General features: G+C 36.6%; 1 protein-coding gene across 5 annotated transcripts in view; it reads right to left on the bottom strand.

The window, feature by feature from the left end:
• Positions 1 to 27,285, bottom strand: part of DMXL1 (Dmx like 1) — a 135,210-nt gene that overhangs the window by 70,884 nt on the left and 37,041 nt on the right. For all 5 annotated transcript variants that reach the window (XM_078067597.1, XM_036123783.2, XM_036123786.2 and 2 more), the window contains exons 9-21: positions 25,894 to 26,062; positions 22,230 to 22,442; positions 20,920 to 21,173; positions 20,124 to 20,808; positions 19,912 to 20,033; positions 17,490 to 17,579; positions 17,307 to 17,409; positions 14,546 to 14,665; positions 14,017 to 14,238; positions 4,781 to 6,466; positions 3,799 to 3,906; positions 1,776 to 1,945; positions 927 to 1,024 (exon numbers count right to left, since the gene is read on the bottom strand). In XM_078067597.1, the coding sequence (XP_077923723.1) occupies positions 927 to 1,024; positions 1,776 to 1,945; positions 3,799 to 3,906; positions 4,781 to 6,466; positions 14,017 to 14,238; positions 14,546 to 14,665; positions 17,307 to 17,409; positions 17,490 to 17,579; positions 19,912 to 20,033; positions 20,124 to 20,808; positions 20,920 to 21,173; positions 22,230 to 22,442; positions 25,894 to 26,062 (4,040 nt within the window). The remainder of the gene's footprint in view (positions 1 to 926; positions 1,025 to 1,775; positions 1,946 to 3,798; positions 3,907 to 4,780; positions 6,467 to 14,016; positions 14,239 to 14,545; positions 14,666 to 17,306; positions 17,410 to 17,489; positions 17,580 to 19,911; positions 20,034 to 20,123; positions 20,809 to 20,919; positions 21,174 to 22,229; positions 22,443 to 25,893; positions 26,063 to 27,285) is intronic.

Below are 27,285 nucleotides of genomic sequence, written 5' to 3' on the forward strand. Positions count from 1 at the left end.
GTTAAGACTCCAAAGAAACACTTGCCAGTGTATCAAGTACTATACATCTGCTTCTTTTCTGAGCAAAAGAACACTTACAGTAAACATCTACTTCTTCATATAAATCTCAGAGACTACTGAAAAAATTTCTTTCAAACTATAAAGAAAACTGCTTTAGCAGTACTTCAAGAAATTATGTCTAAATCCATGCAAAATATATAACTTATATTAACTTGTGTGGTACTTTACCATTTAAACTTCATGAATCACCTTCACCCCCAATGCCCACCTGATAATGACTGCTAATCAAAACCTAAGGAATTTGTCCTCATTCAAAACAATCCTAAAAGATCTAGTCTCTTAGAAGACTGACTGGTACCCACGATTTTCCCCCAAAGGTTGCTATTCATATGGAATCACCTGGAACTGAATGCAAAATAAATGGCGAACTATTTTTGGTGATCATGTTTATCAAGTCTTGCTGAGAACTAGTGAAAGAGAAAAATTCCAAGTGACCTTAGCTCAAGAATGAGGTCAGGTCGGGGACCACTGGAGGAGGGTAGTTTGGAGGGATGGCCCGGCCCATGAGCTCGTAATAAGGCAGAGGTTGGATGCCTGTTCAAGACCACCAATTCATCTCCCCCACTCCAGATGCAAGTTTTTAGTTTAGTTCTTTGTTCTATAGAAGTATCATGGGAAGTTCTTAAAATAAACAAAAAAAAATGTTCTTCTGGACTGATAAACCTGAAAACAAACTAAAGTGACCTCATCAAGATTCTTTTGTTCTGGAAAATACCTGGGCTTCTTTCCTATGAATCTCTCCTTAAATGCAAAAATAAGAATCTACAAGAATCACACTTAACAAGAACCACAAATCTTTACTTTTACTTCATACATTTACTCCTCATGAAGAGTTTCCCATTTTGAAGCATAGTTTTCTCACCTACCTATATAATCCCCAAATCACAGCTTTCTTTCTCATTGCAAGGTAAAAAATGGCAGCATCTAAAGGATCATTCTTTCTATAAAAGGCTGCTTTGGCTACCTACAATTAGAAAATATTGGTCAAAATTTCACAGAAACAATTTTTAAATGAACAAAATAATTTCACATTGAAGACTAGCACACTTTATTTAAATGTTCAATAAATTTAGAAAATATGTACACTAATGCACAGATGTATACACACACACAAACACATATTATACACAGATATACGTATATTTTTTATAATTTCAAAAGTAATTCATGGTGGCCTCCAAAGACACAGAGAGGTGGGAACATAGGACAACACTTTTCATTACAAGCTCTTCATTCCTATTTTATTTTTCCAAAGATGTGCACATATTATTTTGTAAAAATCAGACACACGCTACTAAATAAATGTGTCAACTAGCAATTTAAGAATTAGAATATAAACATTAAAAACCTGTATTAGTGCGATATTTTGAAATATAATGGCTATTTAAAAGCATTTTACTGCTTCAATTAAAAAAAGAGAAACAAGAAAGGAAATATGGAATGTCCTTTAAAGAAACTCAGAATATACTAATTCATTTTTTTAAAGATTTTATTTATTTATTTGATGGGGGGATGGAGAGAATTAGAGCACAAGCAGGGGGAGAGGCAGAGGGAGAAGGAGAAGCAGGCTCCCTGCTGAATAGGGAGCCCGACTTGACGCGGGACTCAAATCCAGGACCCTGGGATCATGACCTGAGCTGAAGGCAGACGCTTAACCCACTGAGCCACCCAGGTGCCCCTAATTCATTTTTATACCAAAATAAAACACAACTTACCTTCTCTATGCACTTGCGTAAGGTACGTGTATTCCGGACCCACCACCCCACACCCATGGCTCTCAGTTCAGACCAAGTGGGATCATCTCTCTGCATGGCTGGCAACATGTTCAGCAGCTCTTCTTCTGCTACTGAGTGAAATGCCCAGGCAAAATGACTAGTAGACAGGCCTGAAGAAATATCAAAAATAATGTTTATAAGAAATATAAATGTTTATATAATAATTATCAGAAATGTGTGTTCCATATTTGCCATAAAAATGTCTAAACTTTCATGAGACTCACAGAGTTACAACTAAGTAGTTAAGGTTGGAGGGAATATGGGTTTTTTTTCCTTGCTTCTCCTAACAACTTTATCACTTCATTGTTTTCTACAATAAGCATATATTTTCTATAATTAAAACATATTTTTTTAAAAGATTAAAAAATGCTGTATGGCAAATGCTACTGTGATTATTTTTGTTCTTAGCTATTACCCACGATCTTTCCTTAGAAAATGAGAAACACGTAAAGCTTTATTCTATGCTGAAATGATTGTTCTTCATTGCTGACTCTCACTGTCCTTTGGTCAATGTTTGTTTTTGTGGATTTAACTCCATGGGATTAAAAAAGCATCAAGTAGACGGGAGAGCGTGCTGAACAGAACTTAAGACTGTAGACTCCAGAATCAGAATGTATACAATAAGCCCAGCTCCAACCCTAACTATAGAACTGTGGGCAAGTTACTTAGTCTCTTGATTCTTCAATTTTCCTCATTTATAAAACGTGAACAATCACAGCACTACCTTATTACATTGTTGTGAGGATTAAAATACTATAGTTAAAGCATTTAGAATAGTACCGTACCTGGTAATTAGTATGTCAGATACTTTTCTATTTAAACAGCATCATTTACATCACCTATTCTCTGAACCTACTGGCCAGTACATGTGGTATTTCTTGTTGAGCTTCTATTTTGTCTCTTCAGAGTATGTTCTGTATAGTATTTCTGGGTGAAGTACATGCTTAATTATAAGATGTGGCTTTGACACATATGGACTCACATTTAAACCTAGTATCAAATGCCAAGGAATATGAAGTGTTCACTATACCCAAGTCTTTGGAAAGAAAGAAACAGAAATTTAAAAAAAGAAAAACACATATGCAGTGAATGGACTGCTATTCTAAACATTTTTATATTCCTATTATCTCTCAACCAAGTTCAATAATGTTTCATAAATAAACACTTTGACTTAGAATTTTAAGCTTTACTTTTCCAAAGCTAAATACAAAATGAAGGTAAGGAGGAAACAGAAAGACAGAAAGGAAAAGAGAGAGCAAGAGACAGACACCAATGAGCAGAGGCTAACCTGTGGAGTCCCAATAACACTGTTTAAACCTACAGACCCAATAATGCTGGAATGCAGCTCTACCTCCGAACTTCCTGGGCACTAACCCTAACCCAAGAAATACCCTGTTTTAAGTTACCTTAAATTTCAGTACAGTTATTTGTTACTTTGAGTCCTGACTAACTACCTAAGAGTATCTGAAAGGTTACTAAACTAATATCTGAAATACACATTAATGAGTAGTTTTGGGAAGTGAATTTTTACTTTCAATGGTCTCTACTCTGTAAGACAATTAGAAATTAAATATATTTCTGTAACAAAAATGTTACTCAAATTTTGGGTAAAAAACTGAACTTCAATAAATGTCAAACAGGAGAAAGAAGATAACCTAAAGAAGTTAAAGAGAATAAAACAGTATTAATTGGCCTTTAACGTATGATGCATTTAAAAATGTAACACAGAATATCCAACTGCCCAATATCCATTTCTTCATTAACTCTTTCCATCTACCAAAAAAATTCCAGTATTTTAAGCAAAGAAAATTAAGTGGAAATAAGTATTTTTACAAGTAAGTTAAGGAAACTTAGAATGTGTCAAATTTGTCATTGTTATCAAATCTGGGCAAAAACAAACAAATGTGCTCCAGCCTCTCTACTTTTACTCCCATTCTTTTTAGTAGATTACTACTAAAATTACCTTGGTGAAGGAGCTGAGCTCGATAAGCTGGAAGGGAAGTTGTAAGGAAAGTATGAAGTCGAACAGCCAAAAGAAATTTTAAGCCACATTCATCAAGAGTTTCTCCACCTACAAAAAAACAAAACAAAAAGTATTTACTTATTTGTATTTATAAGAAAACCAGTTCATTAGCAAAATCCAAGTAAATGTTATTAAGATCTGATCTTATTTAAATCAAAATGTGACTAAATTTTAAAATAGTTTAACCTTCACTGTGGAGTATAAAGTATCTTCCGTGTTGATTCAAGTCCTAGACCCATCCCAATAATCTGCTGCTAATATGGGAAAGAATAGTTGTGTATGTTCCTTTCAAGCATAGTTCAAGGGGTGCATCCTGCTGATCTATGCACAAAGCTGGACTTATTAATTTCAGATCTTATTGAGATATGATGGAAATTCTACATTCAATTTTTTATTTTTATATATAACTCAGGAGATTAAGAGGAAAAAAATGCTCTCTGGGTGAGGAAAAGACCTAATTTTAATATCCTTATATTTTTGCTATTCTAGGTAGGAGTATATACATTAGTGCTAATTAAAAAAAAAAAAACCTCAATATTTTAAAAACCAAATAGTGATTACAACATGAGTAAAAGTAAAGCAGAAAGCACCTTTTATTTTCATATCTAAAGTGATTAGTTAATAAAAATGTTAACTTTTGCCAAACTCCAAAGGATTCAGTTGGATCTTTACTATTATTGAGCGATTAGGTAAAAATGGTGGCATAATGAATCTCTGCATACTTTCTCAAAGTACTATGATTTATGGGATAAATAGCATATATTAAAGTTAAACTTTATATATACTGGGAAAGGAACAATAATGATTAAAAAAAACCTTCCTGGGCATAATTTTTATAAAAATTACTTAAGATTATTTTCTGTGTAAGTAAGTAAACTTATTATCAGTTTCTCCTCCAATCCTGTACCCGATTTAGCCTTACCTTGGCTTCTGTCTCTGCTCTCCCCGATATCAGTGCTGGTAGTTGCAATTGTATCTGCTAAGGCCATCAGAGACATCTGCTCCATCCGGCTGAGTCCTGGTAAACTGGAATGAAGTAAGTGGCCAGAAAGAACCTGAGCATGCTCAGGACCAAAGTAAGTTGGACTGTACTGCGAAAGGTCAATGACCCTGGGCTTGGTATTTTCCTCATCTGTCTCTACCACTTGATGATCAGTCATTAAAGTTGGGATCTGAAAAAGCTCATCATAACTTTCTTTTGACAACTGGTTTGAGTTATTTAAGGTACTCTGATTACTAGACTTCTCTAAAGATGAGTAGCAGCTATCATCATCTGCCGCAAGTAAGGCGTATAAGGGAAGTGGAGGGACAGAATCTATTTCTGTGTAATCCGTATTTTCACTTTTGTTGAAAGCCTGGGGGTCTCTGGTAGTGCTTCCGCTAGCACTGATAGTGAGAGACCGAAGGCGGCGCTCGTGATTGGATTCAGCTTCATTCAGCGCCACAACCTCCCCAGCGATGCACTTGACAAGGTGAGACAAGATGGCCTTTGCTCTCCGAACTTTGCCAAGGTCCATGAGTTCCAAAAGCTGCAAGGGATGGTACTGAGGTAAAGTTGGGGAAAGAACATGAGCTGCTTCAAAAAGACCTGAATCTTCTGTATCCACAGAAGGATCGAAGGCAGTTTTCTTTCCACAGATTTTCTGTGCAAGACTGGTCATGGATCGAGTCAGAGTTTTCTTTGGAGGATGTAATCCAGAACTTGATGAGTTGCTCTGTTTTATTAAACTTATTATAGATGGAGTGCTCCCATTGTATGAATCTGTTGTAACAGGTTCCTGTTTAGAAGATGGCTGCCACTGGGAATATACATGCATTTCACAATCCATTCCCACCACCAGGATGCCATCCCGGACCCAGGATAAAGAAACAGGAAAAGGTGGAGAGCCTTCCACAGAAGAAACCAAGTCCATACTTCTTAAGAGGACAAATTTAGAAAGAGGCACAGCTTTAGTGCTTTCCCAGAGAGGAAAGGCTAGGCTTTCCTTACCAGCCTGTTCTTGTACCTTGCCAGCCAGGGGTCCATACATAAAAAGTTTTGATCCAATTCCTACAGTGAGGATATGAGAACCATCTTCTCTAGACATCCAATCTAAGTGAACTAAATGCTTTGTGTTTGATGTGATACTCTCTTTACTGGATAAATACACCTCTTGTTTATTATAAGCCACTAAATTGCTATCGATACTAATACCAGAATCTAACACTGTATTCAATTCATCTAAATGAATTGTCTGTTCAAGGACCCAGCATGAACCTCCTGTAGACTCACATTCAAAAATACTGACGTGCATCAGGAAGTCCTGAGAAGACCTACTATTGGATGCAGGCTGCTTGTACGCTACTGCTAACCGATTTGTATGTGCACAGCTAACTTCTACAGGCCTACCAGGGACGGTTATACTACTATTGCTATGAAGCCCATCTTCGATAAGTAATGGCCATTCTTCCCAAATGTATACAAGATCCATTTTTCCGTTCTTTGATCTTTCAGATTCTCCATCTGTTACTCTGCATCTCCAGAATCTTACTTTCTCATCCGAACATGAAGTTGCCAATAAGTAAGGAGCACTGCACACGGGATATATGGAAGAAGAACTCAGATGGCCTAAAATAAAAATAATCTATTAACAAAATGTCAAAGTTGGTTAAATATTTCTGTTTTCATGCACCAAAGGTTTTGGTCTTTGTATCAACTACTGTTAACAAGACAGCCTACATTTAGTTTAAGAGTCAACAAGATCAGTAAAAAGCTTTTAATGACATCAAAAAGGTATACAAAAAGGGAAATATTACCAAAATCTAGAGCTGAAAGAGAACTCTGAGGTAACTTCAATTCCTACATTTTATAGGTAAGGACCCTTGACCAAATGTGTGTAGTATCTTACACTAAATCAAACAGCTAGAATAAGACAGAATTAGAAAACCTGAATTCTAGTCCTGGTTCTCAGACCAGCATTCTTTTCACCCAATTCTTATAAATTGCATTTTAAAGATACCAATACATTTTAAAAACTGTGTCAACATTTATTGGCTCCTCCTCTTCAGTGTTTTTACTATTTTGTGTGCAGCCCACGCTTACCTATGTACTAAATTGGCCCTCCATAACTGAGGGGTATTTGATTCTACTGATACTGCTAAGATTCCGAAGTGAGACAAAACATTTGCTGTCCTTAATGTAATTATATACTCTTAACTTCCTAAACCATCGGCAAGCTTTCTTTTCCTTTAAGATAGTAGTGACTATCTGAGGCTTTGCTAGCCACAGAGTCTCTGCTGCAACTCTTCCACTCTGCCACTCCAGAGCAAAAGCAGGTATACCCAAGAGTCATCCACAGGTGTGGCGAGGTTCAATCAAATGTATTTACAAAACAGGTAGATGGCCCATAGTCTGCCAACCCCTGTTCCAAATTATTAAATATAAACTACTAATTATAATATATAAATGTTATATAGGGACATAATATATAAATGTTATCTAGGACATTTACCATATTTTAAAAGCATTTCAACATAATTTTAATGAAGTTTTTTTTAAAAGTCCTCAAAGAGTATAGCAGTGTTGCAGAAGGACACAGTGAGCATTGTCCACTGGTATCTCTGAGCTGAAAAGAGACTAGCAGGTTTACCTGCTGCAGAGTCGTGATTAAAAACAAAATTCTTAAGACTACCATTTACTGTATACTGTTTTTGCCAAACAAAACATATTTCTTCTCTTTCCCTAGAACTCCTCTTCTTCTGCCAAACTCAACTTGGGCCAAAGTTAAGTAAGAGGACTGTTTCTAGAAATATTTCTCTTACATTTGCCATATGTTTTAACTGGAGTTCAGCAGTGAAGATCATACTATTCTGGCTAAGGGAACAGCTCTGAAAATTGTGTCAATGCAAACATCATTCTTTTTCAAACTTTAACTTTCCTTGCACTTATGCCTCTATTAGTAAAATATACAAAGCAGCAGAATTAAAAGTTACCAGAACACTGTTAATACCCCAATTCCTGCCCCTTTCTTTTCCCCCGGTTTCAGGTCTTTTCTGATTTGTTTAGAGTATATTTTCTGGGGACGTTGTTACCCTGTTAGCATTTTATTCTCTCATTTATCTCTTCTCCTCTGGACAAAACGACAAGACGGAAAAAATCACCTCAACAAAAAGAACAAGAGGCAGTACCGACTGCCAGGGACCTACTCAATACGGACATTAGTACGATGTCGGATCTGGAGTTCAGAATGATGATTTTAAAGATACTAGCTGGGCTTGAAAAAAACATGGAAGTTATTAGAGAAACCCTTTCTGGAGAAATAAAAGAACTAAAATCGAACCAAGTCGAAATCAAAAAGGCTATTAATGAGGTATAATCAAAAATGGGGGCGCTAACTGCTAGGATAAATGAGGCAGAAGAAAGAATCAGTGATATAGAAGACCAAATGAAGGAAAATAAAGAAGCTGAGAAAAAGAGAGATAAATAACTACTGGATCACGAGGGCAGAACTCGAGAGATAAGCGATACCATAAGACGAAACAACATTAGAATAATTGGGATCCCAGAAGAAGAAGAAAGAGTCAGAGGGGCAGAAGGTATACTGGAGCAAATTATAGCAGAGAACTTCCCTAATTTGGGGAAGGAAACAGGCATCAAAATCCAGGAGGCACAGAGAACCCCTCTCAAAATCAATAAAAATAGGTCAACACCCCAACATCTAATAGTAAAACTTACGAGTCTCAGAGACAAAGAGAAAATCCTGAAAGCAGCTCGGGAGAAGAGATATGTAACCTACAATGGTAGAAACATTAGATTGGCAACAGACTTATCCACAGAGACCTGGCAGGCCAGAAAGGACTGGCAGGATATATTCAGAGCACTAAACAAGAAAAATATGCAGCCAAGAATACTATATCCAGCTAGGCTGTCACTGAAAATAGAGGGAGAGATAAAAAGCTTCCAGGACAAACAAAAACTAAAGGAATTTGCAAACACGAAACCAGCCCTACAAGAAATATTGGAAGGGGTCCTCTAAGCAAAGAGACAGCCTAAAAGTAACATAGACCAGAAAGGAACACAGACAATATACAGTAACAGTCACCTTACAGGCAATATAATGGCACTAAATTCCTATCTTTCAATAGTTACCCTGAATGTAAATGGGCTAAATGCCCCAATCAAAAGACACAGGCTATCAGATTGGATAAAAAGACAAGACCCATCGATATGCTGTCTGGAAGAGACTCATTTTAGACCCAAAGACACTCACAGATTGAAAGTTAGAGGGTGGAAAACCATTTACCATGCTAATGGACACCAAAAGAAAGCTGGGGTGGCAATCCTTATATCAGACAAATTAGATTTTAAACCAAAGACTGTAATAAGAGATGAGGAAGGACACTATATCCTACTTAAAGGGTCTATCCAACAAGAAGATCTAACAATTGTAAATATCTATGCCCCTAACATGGGAGCAGCCAATTATATAAGGCAATTAATAACAAAAGCAAAGAAACACATTGACAACAATACAATAATATGGGGGACTTTAACACCCCCCTCACTGAAATGGACAGATCATCTAAGCGAAAGATCAACAAGGAAATAAAGATTTTAAATGACACACTGGACCACATGGACTTCACAGATACATTCAGAACATTCCATCCCAAAGCAATGGAATACACATTCTTCTCTAGTGCCCATGGAACATTCTCCAGAATAGATCACATCCTAGGTCACACAACAGATCTCAACACCAAAAGATTGGGATCATTCCCTGCCTATTTTCAGACCACAATGCTTTGAAACTAGAACTCAATCACAAGAGGAAAGTCAGAGAGAACTCAAATACATGGAGGCTAAAGAGCATCCTACTAAAGAATGAATGGGTCAACCAGGAAATTAAAGAAGAATTAAAAAAATTCATGGAAACAAATGAAAATGAAAACACAACTGTTCAAAATCTTTGGGATACAGCAAAGGCAGTCCTAACAGGAAAGTATATAGCAATACAAGCCTTTCTCAAGAAACAAGAAAGGTCTCAAATACACAACCTAACAATACACCCAAAAGAGCTGGAGAGAGCACAACAAATAAAGCCTAAACCCAGCAGGAGAAGAGAAATAATAAAGATCAGAGCAGAAATCAATGAAACAGAAACCAAAAGAACAGTAGAACAGATCAACGAAACAAGGAGCTGGTTCTTTGAAAGAATTAACAAGATTGATAAACCCCTAGCCAGACTTATCAAAAAGAAAAGAGAAATGACCCAAATCAACAAAATCATGAATGAAAGAGGAGAGATCACAACCAACACCAAAGAAATACAAACAATTATAAGAACATATTATGAGCAACTCTATGCCAGCAAATTAGATAACCTGGAAGAAATGGATGCATTCCTAGAGATGTATCAACTACCAGAACTGAACCAGGAAGAAATAGAAAACCTGAACAGACCTATAACCATGAAGGAAATTGAAGCAGTCATCAAAAATCTCCCAACAAACAAAAGCCCAGGGCCAGATGGCTTCCCAGGGGAATTCTACCAAACATTTAAAGAAGAATTAATACCTATTCTTCTGAAACTGTTGCATAAAATAGAAATGGAAGGAAAACTTCCAAACTCGTTTTATGAGGCCAGCATTACCTTGATCCCAAACCAGACAAAGACCCCACCAAAAAGGAGAATTACCAATATCCCTGATGAACATGGATGCAAAAATTCTCACCAAAATACTAGCCAATAGGATCCAACAGTACATTAAAAGCATTATTCACCACGACCAAATGGGATTTATCCCTGGGCTGCAAGGTTGGTTCAACATCCTCAAAGCAATCAATGTGATACAAATACATTAATAAAAGAAAGAATAAGAACCATATGATCCTCTCAGTAGATGCAGAAAAAGCATTTGACAAAGTACAACATCCTTTCTTGATCAAAACTCTTCAGAGTATAGGGATAGAGAGTACATACCTCAATATCGTAAAAGCCATCCATGAAAAACCTACAGCGAATATCATTCTCAATGGGGAAAAACTGAGAGCTTTCCCCCTAAGCTCAGGAACGCGGCAGGGATGTCCACTATCACCACTGCTATTCAACATAGTATCAGAAGTCCTAGCCACAGCAATCAGACAACAAAAAGAAATCAAAGGCATCCAAATCGGCAAAGAAGAAGTCAAACTCTCACTCTTTGCAGATGATATGATACTTTATGTGGAAAACCCAAAAGACTCCACCCCAAAACTGCTAGAACTCATATAGGAATTCAGTCAAGTGGCAGGATATAAAATCAATGCACAGAAATCAGTGGCATTCCTATACACCAACAAGACAGAAGAAAGAGAAATTAAGGCATCGATCCCATTTACAACTGCACCCAAAACCATAAGATACCTAGGAATAAATCTAACCAAAGAGGCAAAGGATCTGTACTCAGAAAACTATAAAATACCCATGAAAGAAATTGAGGAAGACACAAAGAAATGGAAAAACGTTCCATGCTCATGGATTGGAAGAACAAATATTGTGAAGATGTCAATGCTACCGAGAGCAATCTACACATTCAATGCAATCCCCATCAAAATACCATCCACTTTCTTCAAAGAAATGGAACAAATAATCCTAAAATTTGTATGGAACCAGGAAAGACCCCGCATAGCCAGAGGAATGTTGAAAAAGAAAAGCAAAGCTGGCGGCATCAGAATTCCGGACTTCCAGCTCTATTACAAAGCTGTCATCATCAAGACAGTATGGTACTGGCACAAAAAAGACACATCGATCAATGGAACAGAATAGAGAGCCCAGAAATGGACCCTCAACTCTATGGTCAACTAATCTTCAACAAAGCAGGAAAGAATGTCCAATGGAAAAAAGACAGTCTCTTCAACAAATGGTGTTGGGAAAATTGGACCGCCACATGCAGAAGAATGAAACTGGACCATTTCCTTACACCACACACAAAAATAGACTCCAAATGGTTGAAAGACCTCAATGTGAGACAGGAGTCCATCAACATCCTAAAGGAGAACACAGGCAGCAACCTCTTCGACCTCAGCCACAGCAACTTCTTCCTAGAAACATCGCCAAAGGCAAGGGAAGCAAGGGCAAAAATGAACTATTGGGACCTAATCAAGATAAAAAGCTTTTGCACAGCAAAAGAAACAGTCAACAAAACCAAAAGACAACCGACAGAATGGGAGAAGATATTTGCAAATGACATATCAGATAAAGGGCTAGTATCCAAAATCTATAAAGAACTTCTTAAATTCAACACCCAAAGAACAAACGATCCAATCAAGAAATGGGCAGAAGACATGAACAGACATTTTTCCAAAGAAGACATCCAAACGGCCAACAGACACCTGAAAAAGTGCTCAACATTGCTCGGCATCAGGGAAATCCAAAGCAAAACCTCAATGAGATATCACCTCACACCAGTCAGATTGGCTCAAATTAACAAGTCAGGAAATGACAGATGTTGGCGGGGATGTGGAGAAAGGGGAACTCTCCTACACTGTTGGTGGGAAGGCAAGCTGGTGCAGCCACTCTGGAAAACAGCATGGAGGTTCCTCAAAAAGTTGAAAATAGAGCTACCATATGATGCAGCAATTGCACTACTGGGTATTTACCCCAAAGATACAAATGTAGGGATCCGAAGGGGTACGTGCACCCCGATGTTTATAGCAGCAATGTCCACAATAGCCAAACTGTGGAAAAAGCCCAGATGTCCATCGACAGATGAATGGATAAAGAAGATGTGGTATATATACACAATGGAATATTATGCAGCCATCAAAAAGAATGAAATCTTGCCATTTGCAACGATGTGGTTGGAACTGGAGGGTATTATGCTGAGTGAAATAAGTCAATCAGAGAAAGACATGTATCATATGACCTCACTGATATGAGGAATTCTTAATCTCAGGAAACAGAGGGTTGCTGGAGTAGTGGGGGGTGGGAGGGATGGGGTGGCTGGGTGATAGACACTGGGGAGGGTATGTGCTATGGTGAGTGCTATGAAGTGTGCAAGACTGTTGAATCACAGATCTGTACCTCTGAAGCAAATAATACATTATATGTTAAAAAAAAGAAAAGAAGAAGAAGAAGATAGCAGGAGGGGAAGAATGAAGGGGGGGGAATCAGAGGGGGAGACGAACCGTGAGAGACTGTGGACTCTGAAAGGCAAACTGGGGGTTCTGGAGGGGAGGGGAGTGAGAGGATGGGTTGGCCTGGTGATGGGTATTGAAGAGGGCACGTTCTGCATGGAACACTAGGTGTTGTATGCAAACAAGGAATCATGGAACACTACATCAAAAACATTATAATGATGTAATGTATGGTGATTAACATAACATAATAAAAATAAACTAAAAAAAAAAAACCCCAATTCCTGCTAACTTCACCAATTAAAAAAGATTAAGTACCTGGTAACATGGCACTGAAAAGTATTCAAAGTCATCAGTCCAAAAAAATGACAGAGAAGTAGAAAAAAACAAAAATGCACACTCTGACTACAAAAACCAAAGAAATGGGTGATAAAAAGATGGATTTTGTGTTGGTTTTCTTGATACCCTAAAATTGTGGTTCGTGATCTGTTGTGTGCAATCCCAAACGTGGGACCCTTGTTAAAACAGCCTGGTAGGTGCACCCCAGAGTTTGTCATTCAGTAAATCCTGGGGGTAGCCCAAGAATTTTTATTTCTAACAATAGGTGCCAGATAATGTTGATGCTGCCAGTCTGGGGATCACATTTTGAGAACCACTGCCCTAGGATAAAGATGATAAATATATACCAGGACCCACACACTCAGAATCCTTCAGAGCACACAGCTCCAGGCAGTCACTACCAATATTATCAAAGTTGGTAAATAAGGCACAACCTCGTTACTATCTCTGCCCAGGAAACTCTGGGTTTTATTGCATAAAGACATCATGAAAATTTGTTTCGGAAATCAGTATTTAAGACTACAACTGGCTGACAAATGTCAGAATAATCTGAAAACATAATGAGAATTTATTTAAGTTTTCAATGTAGGATAATTAAAACAGTGATTCCATTTCTGCTTCATGTGGATTTACAAACAGAAGTTGTGCCTCTTTTTAAATACCTTACTAAATATTCGTGGATTATCAAGTTTGATTAGTCTCTTTTCACAAACTTTACAAACCTGCTGATGGCTTAACACTTATTATTTCAACTCCTTCTGGCAAATTCAACTCTTGGCTATAAACCATTTCTGAAGTCAGAGTCAACTTGCTGGTACTCTGGAGATTTGCTCTGCAAGCCTGATACTTCTGTGAAAAAGGAGATACAATCTTCTCTGGAGAAGAAGAATAATGTTCTTCCGGCTGCCAAACTGCTTCAGATATCTTTGCATCTACTTTTTCATCTATAAAACATAAGAAAAGAACCAAAAACCGGGGGGGGGAGCCCTGTAAGTATTAAAACTGCTATATTTTATAATCCCAAAGCCTTATGAAGGATGAGAAAACGTATTAATAGGATTCTTTATGGAAAGAAAATCAGAGAATCTGTTTGCTTTTTTAATTAACTGAATAAAACTACAATTATTTTCACTCAATAAGAACAGGTTTAAAAAATATGTACTGAACTATCTAACCATATATAATTTGTTCATTTAAGCCTACTTAAAGTTCAAAAGATTAAAAAAAAAAAAAAAAGAAAAGAAGACTCACCCAATGAGACAGGAATGGACTTCAAATGTAAATTCCACATGTGTAACAATGAACGGTTGTCTTGGGTACACTCTATTACAATTAGGTAGAATTTCTCAGAAAATCCATTAGGTGAGCTGCCTGTTGGTATTAATATTTTTCACTATTAACACGGATAAATGAGACAACTTATTAAATATGCCAAGTTAAAAATGAATGAATTTTTAAAAAATTAAAAACTCTTACCTAAAATTCTATATACAAAGTAGCATTAAGGAATGCAATCAACTTTCTGATCACATGAATTTGTATTAAATTAAAATTTTAACAATTAAACGTATGCTATGCTTTTCATCCCTGAATCGACAGGCTTAAAAAAAGTCACATATCACAGTAATCACTATCATGTTGTTCACATAGGTTAGACCATAAGAAAATTTCTGAACAGGTGGGAACTATGTGACAGATACTTTAAATCAACATATCATGATTAAAACTGTATTGCCAAATATATTTCAAAGTAAATAACTTCCATAATGGAATGACCTATTAATGAAGTTTATCTAAGAATCAAAATAAAAGTAGTCATCATTCACCACATTAAGAAAACTTTTCTTAGTCAAAACTGCATCATTTAAGCAGCACACCAGCTGCTCAAAATAAAAACACTGCATCTAAAATATAAAATCAGTGACTCATTATTGCCTGAAAAAAATTAACTTGGTTTAATGATGTTTTCTTAATTATAAACTAGTTATATATATTAGTTATAAACTAATTATAAACAAGTTTTCTTAATTATAAACTAGTCTTCACTTTGTACGAAATTATGTAAAGAAAAATTTTAAAAACTATAATCACAGAATATAAAAAATCAGAAAAATAACCATAAACATCTTAAGTTGTATTGTGTTAAGAAACTAAATGAAAAGGTAACCTTGGTAATATGTTCTGGGTGAGTTAGGCACTTAAATTACAAGAATTAAGAGGAAGGAGAGGATAAGAGATTATGACTAAAGATAAAAGATCAGAGATCAATCTATTTCTGATAATTTTACTAACAAGAAAGAATGTCCTAATAATGAAAGTATTTGTGAAACATTTCTTTGGTTCTTGATATTAGAAATGAACACATTATACTTTGGGTGTTTTCTGGAAAACTCTGATAATGAAGATAACAGTTTTTGAGTAAAAGTCAGTAAGAATTCCCGAGATATTTTAAGAAAAACTAGGAAAAATATGGTTTTAAAGAGAAAAAAATAAATTAAAAATTGAAGAATCCTAGAAAAGAAAATGCTAGAATAGATTTAAGATCACAACAAAACTCCACCTAAAGTATAAGAGAGTAATCCCTTTAAAAAAACCTTAAAGAGACTTAAAAAAAAACCTTAAAAATATTAATGTTAATATTTCAATATAAGAAAGGAAAAATAAAGAACACTTTATTGATATAAATAGCCCTTTATCCTGTACCTGACATTTTTATTTTCCACTTTCAGTATCTTTCCATCATTATATTCAGAGCTTACCAAAACACTGTGTTTTGCACAGTTCACAAATTCTCAGGGAAAATGACTAAGTGAAAACAGTGGTAAGAAATTAGACATTCAACATAACAGTGCAAACCTCAAAGGAAAAGAAAACCAGAAACACGTGGAATTAAGAGTACAAGAGAAGTAAGAAAAATAATCTGGAACAAATACAGAGTGAAAATAGTATTAATAATGGACTTTTAAAAGCACGAGGCACAAACTGTATGGTTCATTTATAAGGAAAGACATTTCTCAGTTTGGTTTGGCTCTGTAATTAAAACTGATGACCAAGAGATTTGAGCTTCATTTTGCTGTTTTCCTCTATATAAAATAACAGTTAATTTTTAGTGGAGGAGTTTAATTTTTTTAAATGTTTAACTATAAAAGTATTAATTAAAACACTTTTGTCTTTAAATTATAACTTGAAGTTTTAAGCTACTGCTTTAAATTATAGATTTCTAAAAGGTCAGGCATCCATATTATCCAAACCGTTAGTGCAGGACTATATCCATGCAAAGAGTACTCAACATATAATAAAAAACATCTCTATTATGCTTTTTAAAAAATATAATTGACAAACCCCTTTAATTTTTTCATGTTTATTTCCTGGTTTAAGAATAAAAAACTACCAGGGGCGCCTGGGTGGCTCAGTCGTTAAGCTTCTGCCTTCAGCTCAGGTCATGATCCCAGGGTCCTGGGATCGAGCCCCACATCGGGCTCCCTGCTCTGCGGGAGGCCTGCTTCTCCCTCTCCCACTCCCCCTGCTTGTGTTCCCTCTCTCGCTGTGTCTCTCTCTGTCAAATAAATAAATAAAATCTTTAAAAAAAAAATAAAAAAAAAATAAAAAAAAAAAGAATAAAAAACTACCGGGCACCTGGGTGGCTCAGTCAGTTGAGCGTCTGCCTTCGGCTCAGGTCATGATCCCGGGGTCCTGGGATCGAGCCCCACATTGGGTTCCATGCTTAGTGGGGAGCCTGCTTCTCCCTCTGCCTCTGCCTGCCGCTCCCCCTGCTCGTGCTCTCTCTTTCCTGCTCTCCCTCTCTCTCAAATAAATAAACAAAAATCTTAAAAAAGAAAAATCAAAGAATAAAAAACTACTGGTATGTATATGGTAAATAACATCACAAACCTACACAGGAAAATTTTAAGTTCACATAGATGATATGAAACATTATATCAACTTATCTTTATTTACTGTTTAACATACGCTACATAATATTTCTCATTACATAAAAAAAACTATTCTTTACCTGCATCAGGTAATATTCTGTCTTTTCCCAGACTTTTCTTCTCAAGGTTATTCAAAATGAAATCTTCTTGAAAAACATGAAGCAGCTGGGTTTTTCTGCCTTGCTGAATGTAAATAAACACCAACATAAGTTGACATATATGTTATTTACCTAATGCTGAGTGGCCAGAAAAATAATACTTACAAGTTTGGTAATGGGATCTAATGCGATAATGCATCCTGGCCTGGCTGTTGACTGCTGACTTACGATGTTAAACACTTCACCAACATATTTCTGTTTTTAAAAAAAGTGGATATCTCCTTTATTAAACAATTAAATTAAAAAATAATTAATAAACAATATAAAATTTCATAGTAGATAAATAATAAATAAGTTCAAGTAGGGCTAAATAAATTCACAAGTTGCTTTCATTATAAACATTCGAGGACTTTACCTTACTATTCATTACAGAGGAATGAGTAAGAGTTATGGGTCAGTCGATGCAGAGGAACAAAAGCAAGGCATGGTAATTGTTAGGGGGAAGAATATTTTACATCCATAAATGCGGAAGACTGACTTCAATGTCACAGAAATGTTCTAAGAATCAATGCTTTTTAGGCATTAATTTTGAGGTGAGAAAGATGGAACTTAAGAAACATGTTGCTACACTATTTATATATGCTGATTTCTCAAGCTACATATGTCCTGAATGCTCTAGTCAAGGTCACATTGTTAAATTCGGTCTTCATCACACTTTGTCTATGAGCAGCAGCCTTTGATTCTAGTGATCACTCCCTTCTTGAAATAACTGTCCTCACTGCCTTCCACTATGTACCACATTCACCCCACTTTTAACAGTGGGATGCCCCAGGGTTCAATCCTATCACTTCTACTTTCCTTCCGTGGTCTCATCTAGCCCCACACCTTTAAATTCATACTCTGACAGCTACTTATCTCATGCCTTCAGATCAGACCCCCTCTAAACTACAGACGAGCGTACTAGGTCTGTTGGGTGTCAAACAGTCATCTCGAAATTAACATGTTCAACACCAGGCTCTCAAATCCACCTGCTCTTCAAAATCAGCCTCTTAGACATTCTTCCCAGCTTCACTCAGTCGTTCTATTCTTCCTTGTGCTCACAAACATGAGGGAGCATCCTCTTCTTCTCATACAAGCCCCACATCCAGTCCAATCCTGCCTATTCAATGTTCAAAGCACATCCAGATGTGACCAATTTTATCATCTTTACCACTACCACTTGCTACCACTCTATGGCCCCTTGATTCTCTCCCGGACTACTGTGAAGCCACTTCTCGTCCCATGTCTGATTTATTCAGCAGCCAGAGATCCTTTCAAAACCTAGGTGAGAGCATATCAATTTGGCACTGTCTTCAATGGTTTCTATGTTATTCACAGTAAAAGCCAAAGTTATCACAATGACCCAGAAGGGCTTGTAAGATTTGGCTAGGCTAATTTTCTACCTTTATCCCTGACTACTCTTCACCTCATTTACTCTGCCCCGGCCACAATGTCCTCCTTGCTGCTCCTTTATATACCAAACATGCCCGGCTGTTTCTCTTCCTAAAATACTCTAAATATCCACATCCATATCCTTCATTTCCTGCAGGTCCTTACTCAAATGGTACCCTTTCTGTGAGGCTTTTTCTGATCAGCACCTTACTTGGCATTCCCTTGTACAACATGGTTTCTCTCTATACTATTTATTAATATATTTTTACCTTTTTTTCTATACCCCTTTCACTAGAATGTAATCTCAGATTTGTCTGTTCTCTTCACATCTCAATTCCCAGCACTTAAATACTACCTGAAAAACAGAAGGCCCTCAATAAATATATGTTTCTACTATAACCCTATTATATGTGTTTTTGAAAAACCTTGCATTCTGAAAAAAACACACATTAAAAATAACTCAGGGAAGACAGGACTGGAGCAGCCCACTGACACCTGCGCAGCTGTACAACCAGAACATTAACAAGAACATTAACTGGCAGCTGAGGGGTGGCGTGAATCCCCTGAACACGCTCAGCACGGCTGAAGGTAAGGGGTATTTAAACACACCAAAACGAAGAGTGCAGGTAGGAGCTTGCTGGAGGTGCTAAGACAATGCAGACGGTGGGTTGCTATCAGCTGTGCACAGGAAGAAGTGCCGCCTGTCACAAGACAAAGGCTTTGCGATGGTGTCGGAAGGACTCCTAACTGTACTGCAACCAAGCTGAGAGCTTTTTTCTTCCTTGATTATCAAGATAAAAATTCTACTGCTGTTACTCCAGCTCCCATGGCCTTGAAAAAAACTGCAGATGAACCAACGTAACTTCCACATTTATACTGCCAGTAGTCCTCATTTATCCTTGAGCAAAGAAGCATTAGAGAAACATATATTGTATGACACTACTCTATTTTTGGAATGAATGAAAGAAATGGTTTCTTTTTAAAGAAGCTAAAAATCGCTGTAATGGTACACTGCAAATGTGAAAAAAATAACTAGAAAATATACATCTTTTTATTACAAATTGTATGTCACAATTCTAGAACATGCCCAAAAAGTATAAATTAAGTATCTAAAAACCTCATACTATACACTTAATTTTAAAAGCTATTTACTTACAGAAATTTCAGGATTGGAAAGCTCATACAGAAGTTTCTTGGCATCAATAACAGCTTCATATAATCTCAGATATTGCCCATCACTTGCTACAAAGCATGCACTAGGAGAGTTGCAGTATGCACCTAGAAAGTATTCACAAACATTTAAAATTTAACCCTGAAATGATGATACCAGAAAATCTAAATTTCTTAAATAAAAATCAGAAAGCTTACCTAGACAGTAACTGGGTATAAGAGTGGGCAGCCATGCCACATTGGAAAATGCAGAAACATGTAGAGAATTAATCCGGGCAAGCTCAGAAACACCTCCAGAAAAAGACAATGGCCCAACTGGATCAACCCTCCAAAGAATAAGCTCACTATAAACTGCATTGGGATCCTGAAATGTCACATCAACGCTGCTTTTATTCTGTTGTGCCAAAGAACATTCTTCAGTATTTACAGGATCACAAGGTTGCTTCTGGTTATCAACATCTGGTGTCCTTAGTGCATTATGGTGTGACGTTGTCAGCAATAATGGTAATACGGAGTGGCAAGCTAAATCATTAAGATGAAAGCGATGACCACAGTATCTAGATTTGTGAGAAATACTGAGAACTGTAGAAAAAGCAGATTCTTCAGCAAAACTGACCAGCCACTGATTCAGAGAGCCATCAGCATGCTTTGAAATCATCATAACATTAGGGGTAAAAATACTTAATTTTAAACTATTAGTTGATTTACTGTGGCCGGAAGAGATAAGCATTGATGTAGACCGTGTGAGGCTAGAAGGTTTCTGTTTCCCTTGCTGAATAGCCAAGTCAACATTCTTGGTGCACGCATACATCACTATGCTTTTACAGAGAGAGTTCGCATCACCTGTGGGAAAAGCTACAGGAATTCTGGAAACAAAGGACACCTAGAATTAAGAAAGTAAGCATTAGAACATATGAAATAATACAAAGAAGTATTACAAAACTGTACCCACATTTAATAAGAAGCAGCTCTCCCGAGATCATAATAATAGTACCTGGACTTGACGAAACATACCAGGCTGGTATTCGTCCAGCCAATCCACATGCCAAACTAGCAAAGAGCCATCCATGGGATGAATACTGAACAGCATGTCTGCATTTTTACTCCATTCAGACAGAAGTACTTCAATCTGATGATCAATGGCAGCTGATGGTAACGGTACAAAACTTGAATTTGGTACCATTTTATCACTGCCCAATTCCTTCTTTTCATGATTTATTTTCAGATCATCCACACCATCATCCATTTCTATAAGCAAAAGAATTCATGAACCAAGTAAATACAATCAAGCTATTAAGAAAGATCTTTGTAAATGCATTCAAGATGAAAAACATAATAGCTTTCAAATAAACAAGAAATTGGCTCCCCTTTAAAAATAATTTCGCTCCAGGGATATAAGGCCATTAGAGTTAACTCAGCAGTCAGACGGCCTATAGGACTGAGTCAGTGGATTAATGGTAGAGGACAATTACTGGACTGGAGAATAGGTAAACTGGTTGTACCACAGTTTACTCAGAAGTAAAACATACTACTTCCCTGGACCTTAGTTTTTCTCAATGAAGAAGGTAGAATTGGGTCTATAATTCTGGGGTGAATTATTCAAATATATTATTGGAGTGTAATTTGTACTTTCTTCACATTATTGGATTTTTTAAAACCTGAGTCAGCTACACTAGAGATGCTCTAGGTATATGCACTTATAACTGATATGACACCTTAAAGAAACTATTTTAAAGGAACACATTTACAGTGTCCAATTTCCAGATTTCCTTCAATACATAGGTAATTTCTAACAAGCTCCCAGGTAATAATGCTACTAGGCCACAGACAGTCCTTCAAGTAGCAAGGCCTCAGGGGCTGACAGAAGCATAGGCATGAAGAATCCTGAGGCTGCATCAACCAGTAAAAGCAAGCCGCCAGGAACAGGAACACCAACACTGAATTATTAACTGAGCTAGTCCAAAGTTGTATTAAGCCACTGCAATTTTGAGTTTCCGAAGCTAGTAGCTAGTGTTACGCCAATATAAAAATCTTAGCTATTGTCAATAAAACTTAACATTTTTTTATCCTTCTTAAAGCCTTACCTTCAGGGCGCCTGGGTGGCTCAGTTGGTTAAGCCACTGCCTTCGGCTCAGGTCATGATCCTGGAGTCCCGGGATCGAGTCCCGCATCGGGCTCCCTGCTCGGCAGGGAGCCTGCTTCGCCCTCTGACCCTCCCCCCTCTCATGCTCTCTCTCTCTATCTCATTTTCTCTCTCAAATAAATAAATAAAATCTTTAAAAAAAAAAAAAAAAAAAGCCTTACCTTCATCAGATTTTACATCTGCCTGATTAGAGTCTTCTACACTGGCCTCAGAAGATGGTTGTTCAAAACTTTTTCTGAGTTGCTGTAAAAAGACTTCCATGGACAAAGTAAAATGCAACTCTTTATTGTTCAGCCAGTGTACCACAAAAGGCCCGCTCTTCTCACTATTTTCACTTAGACTTAGAGATGTGATAGAAGGGAGAAGTGGAATGTCTGTTAAGAACAACAACAAAACACATAACACACAATTAATATTTCGATCATTCCAGCAACCAGAACGTACACGTCTCCTATTTTTACCACTGCTACATTTATTTTTAAACCTCTAAACTAGATTTTAAATAAGATTCCCAATACAATGTTTGCCACGGTTATTATTAATGATAACAGCTTTTAAAATGGTAAATTTAACATAACTATTATAAAGGAAAACAATTCTATATTCTAGGTCATAGACCGTAATTTATTTATATATACATATACAGATATTTTCTTTAGTTCAAAAAATATTCTCATTAAGAAATAAATCTGTAATTTGTAGACATGTTAACAGGAAAGTCTCCTTAAAAATTTCTCCAAGAAAAATGCCATCAATATGTAAAGGAATAAGTGACTTATTTACCTCTATTTTAACGACTTTTTAACTTAAATTTTTAAATGACCTACCTAACTCTAAGCTAGATAATGCCAATTTATTAGCATCAAGATTCAAGTTGGAAAGTAGAAACTGAGATCCCCATCTTACACTCAAGAAAGGCATTCAAGACAAAACCAGGTAAAAAAAAAATTCTTTCTTGGTATTATTTTTCATCTAATTGCTAAATTAAGTATACTAAAGTATAAATTCAGAGTAAATTGTGACAAATGATAATCCCTAACTAATAGAGAGGTGAAAAAAAGTTTGTCTATCATATTAAATCAAATATAAACTAGATCATGCTGGTATCTGCTGAACAGTAAAGGCTAAAATGGATTCAGGGAAGGTAAACTATTTTCCACAAACAAATTTATTGATTTTTGTTTTTAAAGGAGAAGAGAAATAATTTGACTTAATTACCTGTTCGAACAAGGTATCAATTGTTAGACACCAATGAAAACCAGTATTATAGGGGATGGATGATAAAGGAAAGCATAAAAGAACCTTTCCCCTATCCCTTCTGTTGGAGGCAAGTTCTAAGAGTTGATAGATATATCTAATCCAATCCAAGCTCTGTTTATAAATGCACATTCATTACTGTAATTATTTGATTAGTATTTATCTATCCCCTTCCTAACAATAGGCTTCAGGAGAGCAAGGATCACACCAGTTTCCGACACCACTACACCTTCAGTTCCTACCGCTATCTCTAGTTGCTATTTGGCACAGACCAAACACTCAGTAAAAGTCCTGAGGGACCGTACTGCCAATCCTATTATCCCTAGGTGGATATACATTAGTGCCAGGGAACCAAAGAGTGCCCTCAAGAATCCTATTCAGTATGATGTTCTGATTTTCAAGTTACATTCAACACAAAAAAGATCAGCGAGGCCTCTAAGAGACCACAGGCCTATGTGTTCAATATGCAAGAAGGAGAGGCGAGGTTAATGCAGGTTTTTAGCAGCAGCATTCTCTGTAAAAGGAACCTTAAATTTCTACTATCTTCTGACCTCAAGGAATTTCATTAAAGCCATTTTTTATGAGAGATCTTCAGGGAAAGGGTATAAGAACTAGAATTAAAAGAACATGCTCTTAGGAGCTCCTCTCCTCTATTTCTATTGATGGGCAAATAAGTGAAGCTCTATCTGAAAGTTTGGCCTTGAACAAGAAACAGAGCATCCAGAAAGGTCATTCCTAAGGGTCTAACTTAGGGAAAGGAGATCTCCACAGTGTCTAATCTAGCTGCTACTAATATTATTCCGCTTTGATTTGTTCTACATATATGGATTTTCCTTAAGGTCCTATTAGCTAAAGAAAGATTTTAGAGTTTTCCTTATTGGAAGGTCGTCAGGGAGATGCTACATTGGAACTCAGGGTTTATTTTTCTGTAAAGGTCCCTCAGCCTTTTCCACTAAAGGTAAGAAACCAAGCTTTCTTTATTCTCAAAATGTTGTCCTTTATTCAGAAGAGACTTTCACAAAACCAGTAGTCTCAGAGCTGCCTCTGGGTATTACAAGCACTACCAGTGTATGTTTTTTGATAAAGGTAAGGGTATTTCCCAAGCTTATATAAGGTTTTACTAAAAATAGTTCAATATCGTCCCCTTTCATTTTCTTGGCTCATGGATTCTTTTAGAGCTGGGACTGTTGTTAACCAAATAAAAGCTAAGAAAATTAGCAAACACTTTTTATTCCTAGTGGAAGTATCTCTACCCTTAACTTACCAAAACATTTCTCTCTTTGATTCAGGTAACTAATGAACCACATTTATTGCTGTTTCCTTGAAGAATGTAATAGTACTGCAAATCCAGGGAGAAAAACCATAAGATACTCTTAACAATAGGAAACAAACTGAGGGTTGCTACAGGGGAGAGGGATGGGGGGATGGGATAACTGGGTGATGAATATTAAGGAGGGCACGTGATGTAATGAGTACTGGGTATCATATAAGACTGATGAATCACTGAACTCTACCTCTGAAACTAATAATACACTGTATGTTAATTGAATTTAAATAAAAAATAAATTTAAAAAAATAAAGAAATGGAGTAAAAAAAATAGGTTATGCTTATTTCATGCGTAAGAGTATCTCCAAATACACAAAAACTCAATAGTGGTTATCTCAGGGGAGAACAACCAGGGTCGGGCAGAGGTGAAAAGAGGCTTTCACTTTCCACTTTCTGTACAGATGGTTATTTATCATGTGCAAATACTGTTTTTAATCTTTTTCCCAGTAATACTCTAAGGTTCCTCTTTAAATACTCCAAATCTGACCACCTGTTTTTTTAAACTCACAGAAAACATTTACTGAAAGATGAGCACTTTAAATCTTCAAATTCATAGATAGATCCAGATATTCTAGATTTTTTAAATCTAATAGTACATATTTGACTACTGAGGTAAGTTTCTTAATTCCTCCAGTTATAACTTCTACATATCTCTGCCTTATTTCTGGAAGACCACCTAAGATCAAGCATTAGACACAATGGTTTTATTTATTTTTTAAAGATTTTATTTATTTATTTGCCAGAGAAAGAGAGAGCACAAGCAGGGGGAGTGGCAGAGGGAGAGGGAGAAGCAGGCTCCCCGCTGAGCAGGGAGCCCGAGGTGGGACTCGATCCCAGGACCCCGGGATCACAACCTGAGCTGAAGGCAGACGCTTAACTGACTGAGCCACCCAGGCGCCCCTACACAACGGTTTTATTTTAAGAACTATACAACAGTTAACAAAATACTATTCTATGGTGTTAACCTGTTAAGTATCAGCTCAAATCTCAACTTTTGAATAAACTAAGAATCTCAAATGACTTATTAAGATCTTAATCAGAAACCAAATCATAGCTTTAAAAAGCAAACAAGTAAACAAAAACCTATGTTTAAGTGATCAGTGAGCTGGCTGGCTACAATGAAAAGTTAGATAAGCAAGTTACCTTCAATGTTTTACTTATTCAAAACTAGAAGTAAAAGGTCTCTGTTATAAAAGTACTTTACTCAAGTCCCAGAACAGCTGTGGACAGTGGTCTATTACCCGTGGCGGGGTTGATGCTGGCGGCAATGTGAAAGTGGCAAAGTGCGTTGGCATGCAGCGGCGCGTTCCTGTGGACGTGATGAGGGTCCTGCTGGTGCGGCAGGTATCCGGTATGCGCTACCACAGCAAGTGATCTCCTCCGACCTCTGCGAAAGTGTCTCAGATTTACCTGCACCAGTAAAAACAAAGTAAAACCAGTGGCTATAACGTCATAAGCATATATATATATAAACATATATATATGGGCTACAAAATGATTTTCAGACATTATTCTCTATTCCATTTTTCCATTTTAATTAGCTCATTTTTAATTCCAGTATAATTAACAGCATTACATTAGTTTGAGGCGTACAATATAGTGATTCCACAATTCTATACGTTATTCAGTGCGCGTCATGGTTAAGTGTGCTCTTAATCCCCATCACCTATTTCACCCATCCCCCCACCCTCTGGTAACCACCTCTTCAGTTTTTTTGTCTCTTTTTTTCTTTTTTCATTTCTTTTGTTTCTTAAATTCCACATATGAGTGAAAGCATATGGTATCTGCCTTACTCTGACTTATTTCATATATACTCTATTTCAGATGAGTTTATATATACAAACATCTTTCAGTACTTTTGTGCAGGAAATCTGAAATCTGAAGAATAAGCTTAGACCTAAACTGCCTAACTTCTTTCAACCATCACACAATATTTTGCAATTTTTATTTGGTTTATTTTTCTGGTAATTAATTTCATAAAACAAAAGTTCACAACAATGTGTCTGTGGATAATGATGTCTCTATGCATACTGTCTCCTTTGTGTCCAGTTTACTCCTTATGATGATAAAGCACTGAACAATATTGACATCATACATTAAGATGATATTTCAAGTATCATGGCTGATTCGCGAAGCTTTTTCACAGAGATCACTTCATTTGACCCATAAGGCAGAGTGCTGATATTTGTTTATTCTCATCTTTCATGTGATAAAATAGTTTCTACAGAACACAAGGTCACCTAAACACAGAACGAGAGTCTTCATTCCTAGTCAAGAACCTCTTTCAGCTATTATTACACATAACCATTCTATCAGTTGTAAGTCTCCAGGCAATATATATTTAATTATATTCTGAGCCCTGAGAATACTCTCCAAATTTGACAAATAGTTTTTCCATAATCATACAAAGCATTCAGAGACAAATCACTTTTAGATCACTTTCTGTTTTCCATATCAAGAAAATAAGAATCTGTATTATTGGTGTATGTTCAATTAATCTAAACATCAAAAATTTACTTTTCCTTTCTACACTAATCAGTAAAATAAATACTTCAAGGGGCACCTGCGTGGCTCAGTCAGTTGAGTGTCAGACTCTTCTTGATTTCAGCTCAGGTCATTATCTCAGGGTCATG

The sequence above is a fragment of the Halichoerus grypus genome, chromosome 2, assembly GCF_964656455.1.
Source record: "Halichoerus grypus chromosome 2, mHalGry1.hap1.1, whole genome shotgun sequence".
In the NCBI taxonomy this organism is placed as follows: Eukaryota; Metazoa; Chordata; class Mammalia; order Carnivora; family Phocidae; genus Halichoerus; species Halichoerus grypus.